The 12,634-nt window shown below is 38.3% G+C and overlaps 1 protein-coding gene across 1 annotated transcript in view; it reads right to left on the bottom strand.

Annotated features, from left to right (window-relative positions):
- Positions 1-10,161: 10,161 nt before the first annotated feature.
- Positions 10,162-12,634, bottom strand: part of LOC142142506 (vomeronasal type-2 receptor 1-like) — a 43,804-nt gene continuing 41,331 nt past the window's right edge. The window contains exons 5-6 of the mRNA XM_075200391.1: positions 12,336-12,459; positions 10,162-11,279 (exon numbers count right to left, since the gene is read on the bottom strand). Coding sequence (XP_075056492.1) covers positions 10,282-11,279; positions 12,336-12,459 — 1,122 coding nt within the window. The 3' untranslated portion in view covers positions 10,162-10,281. The remainder of the gene's footprint in view (positions 11,280-12,335; positions 12,460-12,634) is intronic.

Raw genomic sequence — 12,634 nt, 5'->3', positions numbered from 1 at the left:
CAAAAACATACTAGTAGGTTAATTGGCTGCTAACAAATTAACCCTAGTCTGTGTGTGTTTGTGTGTATGTATGTTAGGGAATTTAGACTGTAAGCTCTAATGGGGCAGGGACTGATGTGAGTGAGTTCTCTGTACAGCGCTGCGGAATCAGTGGCGCTATATAAATAAATGGTGATGATGATCATGGCAGCCTTAAAGTTCCGGACTTTAAAAATTACTTTGTTACTCACCTCGCTCAAAGTATTCATATGCATTTCATTGCTGAAGTAAAAACTTGGGCCGACACATAGTCTACCGTGTTGGATATGATAACAATATCCACTGTTTTTTGGCTTCCCACACACCCTACACCATCCTCTGTAAAGTTATATCCCACAATTGTTTTCTTATGCCACAGACTCTATCAGGCCGCTGTAGAATAACCCACTGATTCATCCAGACCAGACTAAAGAAGCCTCTGCCCCATGGGTGCCTTCCAGATTCTCTGACTTTCTGACTAGATTTCAGCTGTCACATAAATCATTTATTTTTAAAAATCTGTCACTTCTACCATTGTATTGCCCCCTCCCCCAGGCCTAAAAACACTCACCCGACCCCTATGTGCCTGTTCCATTCCACAGCCAACAAGCTTATCACTACGCTATATGGTATTTAAATTCCCCACCTAACCCTGATAAATCCGCATATGTAGTAAAATGGAAACAGGAGATGGGGAGTGTTCCTGGACTCAGAGTCATGACAGATTAGACAGAATCTGGTGAGGTCCTCCACATGTGTCAGGATTATAGATAATGTTTTAAAGCTATTCTAGAGGTGTTATATGGTTCTTTTAGGATCCAGGCCTTCACCCCAACTTCCACTAACCTCTGCTGAAGGAATTATTCCCTGCTATACTCGTTCCACCACAATTGGAGCTGTACCAATTTTTCTCATACTCATCTGATTCATATGGTCATTGTTGCTATAATACACAGTCCTGGAATTAACCAAACACCTAAACAATCTAGTCCAGCATATTCTCAGTGCTGTTACAAGCCATCTACCATCAATTGGATATGGAATACCTACCCCATGGTGTACCTTAATAGTAATGTTCACAACTCTGCAACATCTTTTTTAAGAGTTTGGGGTTGATCATTTCAATGCTTCACAAGATGTTCAATTTTGTTATCGATTCCAGGACTTACACCTCAGGGATTTCAGCCTTATCTTTACCTTGTTAGAGATGGGATCCAGTAGACCTTTCCTGGTTCACCTCTTTCGCCCAAATCTTCTTCATCTACTTTTCTAAATTTAAAGACACAGGTCCTGATTCATCAAGGCACGTATCTGTCGATTTTGACAGATTCAAGACATTGGGCTGTGAACACAGCCCTGTCTGATCCAATGTCTAATGCAAAGGACACTTACTACAGCCTACAGTTTTGTGAAAGTGGCGTTTTGCCATAGTCTCTCTATTAATAAAAACTTGCCAAACTCAAGCGCACGCAGTCACATCCGAATCTAGCTCTGGACATCTCAAAGTTACTTGTTTTTCTTGCTCCATCTACAGGGCTAGTCTAAGTCCTGATCAGTAGTGATGACAATCTCGTATACGCATGCTATAACATGTGTTTGCAACCACGAGAAACTGTAAAAATATATTTTATGCTCAGTATGCATGCCTTGATGAACCAGGCTCACATTGTTCTATATGTCTCAGTTTCAGAGATTTTTAGTTACTGTAATTACTTATGGTTACATTTTTAATAGCATTTCTCTTGTAATGTGCTAATTGATAATCAAATTTATTTGGAATACATTGATGTGTCACTGAAACTGACTGCAGTGAGTGGGAACATATATGCAAATAAAGAGATTTATCGTTAACAACAAGTGCTAAATAAAGTAAACACATTGTTTTGTCTAATAACAGCTGAAACATGATATGACACATTTTAAAATGATGCTGTTAGACTTAACAGCCAATCAGAATATCATGTTTCTAGTTAATCTTAGACAATGACAGCATATGCTACTTCAATTGCTTTCCTGTTGCCAATTTTAATCAATATCCCTATAACTGGTCTTTACGCTAATTAAATAAGTGAACACAACGCACAACAATATCAAAAATCTTTTTCTCTCACACTTGGGGATCTACATTTTTTTCCTGCCAAAAAAGGATAATTTCCTCTTGTAGCTCTAAATGACCAGATACCTGCACAAGGAGGTTAGATAGACTAAGCAGGATATGAACATGTTATTTACCAAGAGGCACTTTGACAAGTGTGACTGGTCCCTACTGAACATTAGAACCACTGGTCTTGAATACAGATAGATCACAGAGCTGGTTCCCACTGTCCGAAGCAGGAAATCCTCATTCCAAGAAATCACACTGATATCAGATAAAATATCCCTATGCTTTTTTCAGTGCTGTGTAAAACAATACTAAATAAAAAAAAGGAAAAAAAAAAAAATTTTGTTTGTGCAGCCATAACTACCACTTACTTGTGCATTATAGATAACTTTACCTTGCGCTACATTTATCAGTTGTAGCTAGGCCTCTTTACCAATCCTGACCCTGATCAATAGCTCCAAGTTGACCCTACTATAACCATCTATTTATACCGCCTTTTGATTTTAGTACATAGTTAAATATTGTTCCAAAAGGGAAATAAACAACAATAAATTTCTGGATTAAAATGATAAAACTAAAGCAGTTAAGACTTGTTTGGCTGATCACACTCTGTGCAGTGTCATGTCTTTATTTGTTTATTTTTTTATTTTACTAAGCTAAAATAACAATTCAGTGGATTGGAGTGAAGGTGTCCTATGTATGTTTTACTATATATGAAAGCATGTCCAAACAGCATGCACCTGATTCAATAAAATACACAGAGTTTTTCCAAAATTCAAATTTATTCATCCATTTGATCATAATTGCAACCAAACACTATATCACTTGTCTCACAATATCCATCTTTAAACATAACTTTATTTCTTGACTTGTTATAAAATTAGATTTTCCCAAAGAAACTTATTTGATAGGAAATCACCACAATTAAACATACAATATTACTTTCTAGAGGCAAAATAATTACAGCTTACTTGTTTGACCTAACTAAATACATTGGAAATAATGCTGCCAAGAATCACTCTTGTATAAAATGTAGGTAACTGTGCATCATGTACTAGTAACAGTGTTTTATTGTGTGTTTTTGACAAAATACAGCTTTTTCATGACTTGCATCAACCTCCTGAGGAAGACACAATAGGCATCCATTATACACACGGTCACATATTGTATCTAAGATACATCATGCAGATGGAGGGTGACTCTGCTAGACAAGTCTAAAGGGACAGTTTATGCAGGAGCACATTTTAGGCACCTAAAGTTGTTTCTCTCAGTTTTAAAGACAACAGCAAAACACAACAGCAAAATTGGCAACTACGTTTACCTATGAAACAGTTCTGTAACATATTGGAACAGCATCCGTGACAGGATAATAGTTGTCAATATTTTAAGTTTCGTTGGATGTAAGTTAGACAAATGCTGTACTCTTTAGCTCTTCATATATTGTAATCAAAGGCGCACGCAGGGGGGGTTTCTGGTTCTCCCGAAACCCCTCCAACCCGGCGAACCAACGGTACTGTACAGCAGCCGCGGCGCTGTCAAAGAAGCGTCCGCGGTAGTGCTGTATTGTAGTATAATACAGCACTGCCGCGGCTGCTTTAGCATTCAGACTCACCGAAATGGAGCTGCTGCGCATGCTCAGCAGCTCCCTCTCGCAATATTTTTTTTTTTCCGGGGGGGGGGGCGGAAACCCCCCCTTCTAAATCCTGCGTTCGCCCCTGGTAATAATAATATTTTTTGCTTCAGTCCAGAAAATGGCTGTTTCTATTATTCATTCGCTACAGAGCAATAGAAAAATGTACCACAGAAAAAAACAATATTGAATTTGAAGAATTGTCATCAGCAGTCAGTATAGTAATATTTTCGTAGCAGTATTCAGATGTTAGAATACTCCACAATATTATTTATAGAGATATGGAGGGGTTTAGCCTGTGAATTGTAAAATCGCTGCTCACCAGTAATCGTTATGTAGTATGGGCACTAATTAAGCTCATGAGTGTGCATGTAACTCTGCTGTAGCTTGTAATTTCTATAATAGAGGGTACATTATTTCCTATGTCATTTCAGCGATGCAATGGAACCGATTAGACTTTGAAACCGCAACAGGAAAGTCCATTTTATATCACTCATATTCTAAAAGGAAATATTGTGATTGATCTCATGGATCATGAATCTCCATCTGAATCTGCAGAGGGACCAACCCTGATGTGACAGGTCATGTCCCATTGAGCTGTGGCCAAACAAACCAATCACATTACTCTCACATTGTGAGTGACAAGGCAGCTGAGCTTTCCCTTCTTAAACTAACATCCACTTTTAAGGTAAGGTCAAACCACAAGCACAGCAAAAAGTTAAATAATACAAATAATTAACATGACTTCCCTAACTATGAAAGACTTAGTTTCATATAATTTTCATACCAAATCATTCTCCCTTGATTTTGAACTAGCCATAAGCATTTAACTAGGCAGTTTTCAAAGATTGTATAGATTTTATTTAGCAAAAATGTGTGTTTGTCATTTATGGTTTCAAAAGACTTTCACTAGAATACTTTTAACTTACTATAGATCTGAAATTCTAAGCAGGATACTATGTAACTGAAATTCCAAAAATATTACACTATTTAAAGTAGAAAAAAAATATATGATGTCTCTGGATAGACTGGTGTGGTCTTGAATTGGCCTAATTTGTTCTGATTTTCAATTTTGGAAATTGCTACTTTTGTAGGAGCATCGTTAGATTAGAGGACCAGCATTGAATGTTCACATTGCCCCAAAGAGTAGGTTAAGTTGTGGCTAGCTAGTGCAATCATATCTTCCAGCATTCCTGATTTAAAAATAAAGACATTTTATGCCACAACCCAAATCCACCCAGGGCAGACACCAATGTGTCCAAGGCACACTTTCAAATAGTGATAACCAGTGTTCCCTCTAAGCTGAGCAATGTGGAAATGATAGAGTTAAACCTGTATCTTACTAGGAAACATCCTGCAGATTGTGAATGCAAACCTTTCGGGTGGAGCCCTCATTAGAGTGACCTTTTAACTCTTTCCTTTCCAGATTACTCAGCTTAGAGGGAACACTGGTGATAACCTTTGCCTAATTCATAAACTTCCACCCCTTTTGGTACAGGCAATTGTGGTATGGTCAAATTGGTGAGAAGTCCATCCAATCATGAACTAACCTGGTAAGTAAACTGTGACAGCAGAAACACTAGGAAGAGTACCCAAGAGGAGAAATTAACATGGTGAAGGGGACCACATTTGATCCATGGTAGAAATAACTGATTTCAATGAATACTAGAAACTCACATTACAAAAGATATCCTAGACTAGAGGGTTACTCCAGGTTGCAAAAAATAATCTCACCAAAGGGACATGAGAAATTTCCATAACATTACACAATAACTGTTCCTGCTTCTAGAGTCCTAACATCATATATAATGGTGGACGTCACAGACAAACAGAAGAAGAATGAAGTTGCAGATTACAAGTTTGTAGCAGAGAAGCTGGATGTACTGAGGCGGAGCTGAGACAAATACAAGCAGAAGATTGAAAGACAGAGAGCTGGAAACACAGTGAAGGTCAGCAGATAACCACAGGCTGAAGCACTGGCAGGTCACAGGCAGGATCCCAACAGAAGCTCAGGAAACAAACTTGGTGCGAGGCTGTAGCAGATTGGAACAGAAAACTGCTTGGTGTTATATATGGAACAGGTAACAATAACTAAACAAAGGCTGGATACTGAAAGGATTTTCTAATACCCTGTTGGTTGCAGGTAAGTACAGTCAGCTGTAGAAGAGCAGAACCTATGATTTACTCATATTTAAGGGAGGATAAAATATGTCTGCATGGACCAGCCTTTGAGGATTAAGGCATGTGGAAAGAACCAGTCAGTAACAGGCAGCTGGTATACTCAAGTACTTGGGTGAACATATGGAGAGTATGGACCATTCAGACACAAGAGTTCAAGAATGATGGGGGGGGGGGGGTTAGGTGCAGGACCCTATGTGTGGTGGATAACAGACTCACGAGAAGACAGTACAGGTTGGAGACCATCTTGGGATCCTGTGAAGCGGCAGGTACCTTAGGCCTCTTTGGAGGGGTAGGCACCTCAGGACCCACCATAAAAGCAGGCACTGGATCCCATGCAGCATGTAGTGCTGGATCAGGCTCAGTGGCTGAAACAAGGATCAGTGGAATGGGAGGCTACTCAAACAGTTGCACAATTTGCACAATCTCCTCAGGCCCAGAAGCCAAGGCAGCAGGGTCCTTCTATGGACCTTGGGTGGATGGGCACAGACATCGGCCTTGGATGTCAATAATGGACATCGAGCAGATGGGTCCAGATACGTACCTCATTTTATACAGACATAGCATGTATAATAGGCATACAATGGGGTCATCATTTCATAATTCCACAATAAGTACAGGATAGGGAAAGGGTGGAATCTATCAGTAGGTTGCTAAGGGGAGCCACAGATTAGTGTCTGGTTGTCATGATGATGATGCAAGAAAAGTAATATGAGCTACAGCCCTGGATTGGTTTAAAACTGGATGGGGGGTCAGGTATCTAGGCTGGTTCACAATCTTCTTGTAAGGGGACTAGCTGTCGTGCTCTCCTTTTAGAAGCCAAGAGGTCCAACCTAAACTGAACATATTCTCTCTGTCATACAGATGGTACATGATGTGCCAAATTAGTTTTCAAGAGAGGAGACATAAGGGGTTTGATCTGCTTCCAGTTTCTGGTGATTAAACATTTTGCTCTATCCGGAATGTGAAATGTCAGCGTTTATTAAACATGGTGCTGCATATGGGTGGAAATACACTTGTATTCTGTGCTCTTTTTTAATAGTAAGTTACTCCCGTTTTGCGTCCACCTCTGGATCAGACTCTTTGGGGGAAATTCAATTCCCCCCCGAAGTAGTGCAGCGTTAAATCTATTAACGTTATTATGGTAAATTTAACCTGGTTGGTGTTGACAGCTCAGGGAGCTGCGAGCAAAAAGCCGGTGTTGAATCTACCGTAATAACGGTATTTAAGCAAACTATTACCGTAATAACGGTAATAGTGCGCAGGCCACGTTACTTTTTACAGTAATGTGGCCAATTGAATTCTCCCCTTTATGTTTAAATCTTGACTGGGCCTACCTTAGCTCGGCTAAGGATTTCTTTTCATTTCTTGCGAGCATAAGTCCTTTTCAGTGGGTCTGTGTCAAATAATTTACTTGTTCATTAAAAAGATTTATCGTATGTTAAGTGGTTTATATGGTATGAGTACTTTACGAATCATAGTTCAATCTTTGATCCGTGAGTACTGTGGAATGGTTTTGAGTTAAGTTGGGTACTTGGGCTAGACCCACTGGTACACTTTCTATAACCGGATAGTCTCTTATCTTGTCTTGTCCGCCCCTCTATCCGTCTGTTTTTCTTGTCTGTTCTCTTTGCTGTCTTCGGCTTATGTGCACTGGGTCATAAGATGTGTTGTTGCTGTACCAATATTTTTTCTCATTTTTATTTACTTGTTTGATTGTTTATCTAAGCAGTGTGGATTGTTCAATATAACTGATCTACTGTATGTACTCTGCAACCACTGCTATGTTTGTAATATGCTTTTCTAAAAAGTTCAATAAAAAGCTTAAAAAAGAGTTAAAAAAAAAAAAAAAGATTTATCGTACAGCAGTTTCACCATATATTGAGATACTGAGCCTGATTCATCAAAGCACGTATCTGCCCAGAACCGGGACATACTCTAGTGAATGCAGCAATATTTACTGCATCTACGTTTGCAAAGGACCTACCACTGCCTATGTTTATTTGGAGTGTACAAGGCGAGGAAGGGGTGTATTAATTGTACAGTAAGGACGTGCCAAACCCAAGCTCACACAGTCACATCCAAATTAAGCTCTGGGCATCTCAAAATTACTTGTTTTTCTGCTGTGTCTCTTGCTCCAGCTACAGGGCTAGTCTAAATCCTGAGTACTAGTAATGACAATCTCCCGTGCATGCTATAACGTGTTTGCAATCAGGAGCAACTGTAAAGATGTATTTTATGTTCAGTAGACATTAAAAATAATGATAAAAAAATAATATTTTTTGTTTTTAACTGTTTTGTCATTAATGCTTTGTGTATTCTTTTGCGAATATAAATTCCACATAGGCATTGGACGTATCCTGCAGAGTCTTGTATAGTAGAACACAGCAGCCTGCCCCCGAATACACCAGTGCAAGTATCTTCAGGTCCATTCCTTGTTGAATTCAATGCGCAGAGCTGATTTACATATGCTTTTAAGCAGACGCACGTTACACTGAGAATGTGTGCCTTAATAGGCCCACTATGGATAACATTACGAGGTTTGTTACTAGTTGACGGCAAAAGGGAATAGGTCAATATTTTCTTGCAACATATTTCAGTTATCCATATATTCAGGTCCAGAAATTCCAAGGTATCCCCTCCAGTTACAGATCAATAGAATTATAATTAAGCCAGTCACGGTGCATCCCATACCACTGGCACTTAATTCTTGTGTAAAGAATATAATAAGAACTCTTTGTTCTAACTGTGAGCCATGTATTTATTAACAGCAATTTATATAGCACTTACATATTACACAGGACATTGCAGGGAATATATAATTACTCACATCAGGCTCTGCCCCAGTGGAGCTTAACATTTATATTCCATATCACACTGACACTTTAGTCAAAGTGTGGGAGAAAACTGGAGGAAATACACTCAAACATCAGGAGAACAAACAAATTCCAAACAGAGAGGACGCTGGTTGGAAGCAGACCCATGTTCCTAGTACTATGAGGCAGCAATGCTAACTACTGTGCCATTGTGCCGCCCATATGCTCACAACTTATATACTATGAATTGGATCTACATTCAAGGGAATAAAATAAGGAGACGTGTAATGTACACAGCCTAGCTTGCATGTGGAATTGGTTGTTTGCAACCATAAAAATGTATGAATAATTATAATTTAAAACACAATGCAACCCTGCCTGATACCAATTGGCTCCTGGCCCTGGATCAGCTAAAAGTTAAAAAATAAAACTAAATAGATTACAACAGTAGAAAAAAACTATGATGACAGAGAAAAGGGGGATTGTGGATGTGATCAGGCTCAAATGTATACTGAGCCGTTGGTACAGTAGATTAATAATTACTCTGCTCTTTAAGTGAACACTTGTTCTTCCCCCCTACTTGCAGCAGTGACAAGATATTCTAACCATCTCCCATCCTACCCACATACCCCTCATCATTAATGCAAGCAAATTTGGAACATGTGCACACTCTAGTACAGTCATATTACAGTTAATAAAATGATGTATAAGTAGCAAACACTTCTTAGTTCTTTTATATAACTTGATTGCTGAATGTAACTATATATTTAACAGAATATTATTTAAAAAGTATGTGTGATACAAGAAGCTGGCATTTTTTACATCCGTTTTCCATTTCTTTTATCTTTAAAATATATACTTAAGCTTTATCTCAAAAAGATCTGAATGAAAGAAAGCATTTCTGAAAAGCACAATTTCCCATTAGAATTACAAAACTTTTTTTTTCTCTTAATGTTTTATTTAGGCATCTTCATTAAAAAGACATAGGTTTATATTTACTAAACTGCGGGTTTGAAAAAGTGAGATGTTGCCTATAGCAACCAATCAGATTCTAGAACCTGATTCATTAAGGATCTTAACTTAAGAAACTTTTTATTTAAGTCTCCTGGACAAAACCATGTTACAATGCAAGGGGTGCAAATTAGTATTCTGTTTTGCACATAGGTTAAATACTGACTGTTTTTTCATGTAGCACACACATATCAACTTTAAATTTCAGTGTACAAATAAGCTATCAAGTATTTGTCTGCTACATGAAAAAACAGTCAGTATTTAACTTATGTGCAAAACAGAAAACTAATTTGCACCCCTTGCATTGTAACATGGTTTTGTCCAGGAGACTTAAATAAGAAGTTTCTTAAGTTAAGATCCTTAATGAATCAGGCCCCTAGTTATCATTTATTTAGTACATTCTACAAAATGACACCTAGAATCTGATTGGTTGCTATAGGCAACATCTCCACTTTTTTCAAACCCGCAGTTTAGAAAATATACCCCATAGCATTGATTTGAACTATACAGATAGATGTACTACCGACTTAATCGTCAAGCACAACTGTGGATACCGTTGTACTGTTAATCTCGCTAGAAATAGAGGCCGATGTTGCTGGGGCACTTTTATCATTAGTGGCAGCTTTTCCACCAACGATTTCTTCTGTGTTTCTTTCTGGCTTTATTAGAATTATATATCCTTTAGGGACGTAAATGCAGCCAAGCAAACCAAAACTTGAAGCCAAAATGGCAAATATTTCAACAGCTACTTTGAATTTCCCTCTTGTGCTCAAGTAAGCTGGAACAAAAGATATCCAAACAATGAAGAAGACCAGCATGCCAAAGGTGATAAATTTAGCCTCGTTGAAATTGTCTGGCAGTTTCCGGGCTATAAAGGCTGTTATAAAGCATAATATGGCAAGGAAGACGTCAAACCCAAACATAGAGCACAAAAGTTCAATGGAACCTTCGTTACACTCAAGAATTATCTTTATATTTTGGGACTCCATGTTTTTGTAAACCCAAGGAGGCTTCAAAATCAGATAGGTTGTACATATCCCAACTTCGATTGTTAAGCCAACTACAGCAACGATGATTTGATACAAAGGTTTCATAACTATCTGTTTGGTTTTATCGGCCATCTTTGATTTAGCAGCTCTCTTCGATAACATCAAAACAATGGTCTTACCAAGTATACAGGAAAGACATAGAGAAAATCCCAAGGCTAGGGTAGTTTGTCGGGCCATACATGACCATGGCTCTGGTTTCCCGACAAAAAGGATTGATGTCATGAAAGTACATACCAGTGATAGCTGAATAAGAAAACTCAAACTGCGGTTATTTGCCTTGACTAATGCTGTTTCCCTATACATTATGTAGACAATTGTGAAGGCAATAACCAAGGAAGCCCCAAAGACAGCCAGGAATATCAGTGTTATTCCCAAAGCCTCATCTGTGGCAAGGAACTCTACTTCCTTCAGCACGCATTCGTTCCTGTATGTATTAGACCAAAAGTCTGAGTGGCACGATATACATTCTCTTGCATCTGAAAAACAACCAATATTGTGGATTATTCCCTGGCATGTATAAGAATAGCTGGATCGTGACCAATTTAGCCACCCACAGGTGAAGCAAAAATTGGTCAATGATCCTGTCCCTCATCAACAAAACTGAACTGCAAGTTAGGGCTGTATGTGGCCGGCTGAACATATATTATTCTTTAACTAATTAATCTACATTTCCAAAATAAGATAATGAAACATTTAAATTTGAGAGTGCAGCCTAAACACATTAAATATCCAAAAGACAGACTTGGTTTACTGTTATACACATTTTTTATCTAATTAACTAAGGCATGCCCAACCAACAGTCCCATGGATAAAAGTATCTGGACCATCAGATTTGGAATGTGGTCTCAGAGAATGAGACGCACGACTGAGAGGATCAGAATTTTCAATAATTTTGCTGTAATTTTGTATCCAATACTGTTAGGTGGAATGAATAAGTGTTATTACATGCCAAGGTCGTTCGGCTCATTGAGCATTAGAATGATAGCAAGTCCAGAATTTCTATGGCCAGGAAATGTAGGAATTTAACAAATTAGGGTGTTATATAAAAAATTTGGGTATGGCTAAGTGGATTTGGGTGTGTCTCGGTGGATCATGGATCATGCACCATGGACCTGGACATTCTTGGCTTGAATTTTTTCAGAGAATGTCAGATATCAGATTGGCATAACATCAATTAGACAAGCTTTTTAATAGCGTTTAGAGTGGAAATCTGGTTTTCCGCAAGCAGAAGGAATGAATAAAAAAGATAGATGGAGTCACTGGGATACATAAGAGTGATAGGGAATGGACATTATTACTGCCCATCTGTCTTTTCTGAATAATTAGTGGCATTATGGATAGTCTAATTGGTATTGTGCTGCAAACATCTATAAAACAGAAAAAATGGAATGCAGGCATAATATTTGTGGATCATGGTAGAATTAGTGATCAGGACAATCATACCCAATAATTACAAATTTAGTACATTGATAAACAAAGAATATTGATATACAGTATTACAATATTGAGATGCAGGAACATTTTTTTTTTACCTGTTTCATTAGTAATTTCTCCATCCGCACATGCAATGCAGTCAAAGCAGCACACCGGTTCTCCTTGCCTGATACCTTTCCTTGTACCTGGAACACAGCTATTGCTGCATACAGACTTTGGAGGCTAGAGTAAAAGCCAAGAATGAGACATCAGTATTGCTGTACATAATTATGTGTTATCAATATTATTACACATACAGGGCCTGATTCATCTTTGGAGGTAAGAACATTTGATTGGCTTATGTACATGCACCAGAACAGGACTTCCTCCAATGAACGCAATGGCATTGAATTCATGC

Source organism: Mixophyes fleayi, chromosome 3 (genome assembly GCF_038048845.1).
Source record: "Mixophyes fleayi isolate aMixFle1 chromosome 3, aMixFle1.hap1, whole genome shotgun sequence".
Taxonomy (NCBI): Eukaryota; Metazoa; Chordata; class Amphibia; order Anura; family Limnodynastidae; genus Mixophyes; species Mixophyes fleayi.
This window is presented reverse-complemented; position numbering and strand designations above follow the sequence as displayed.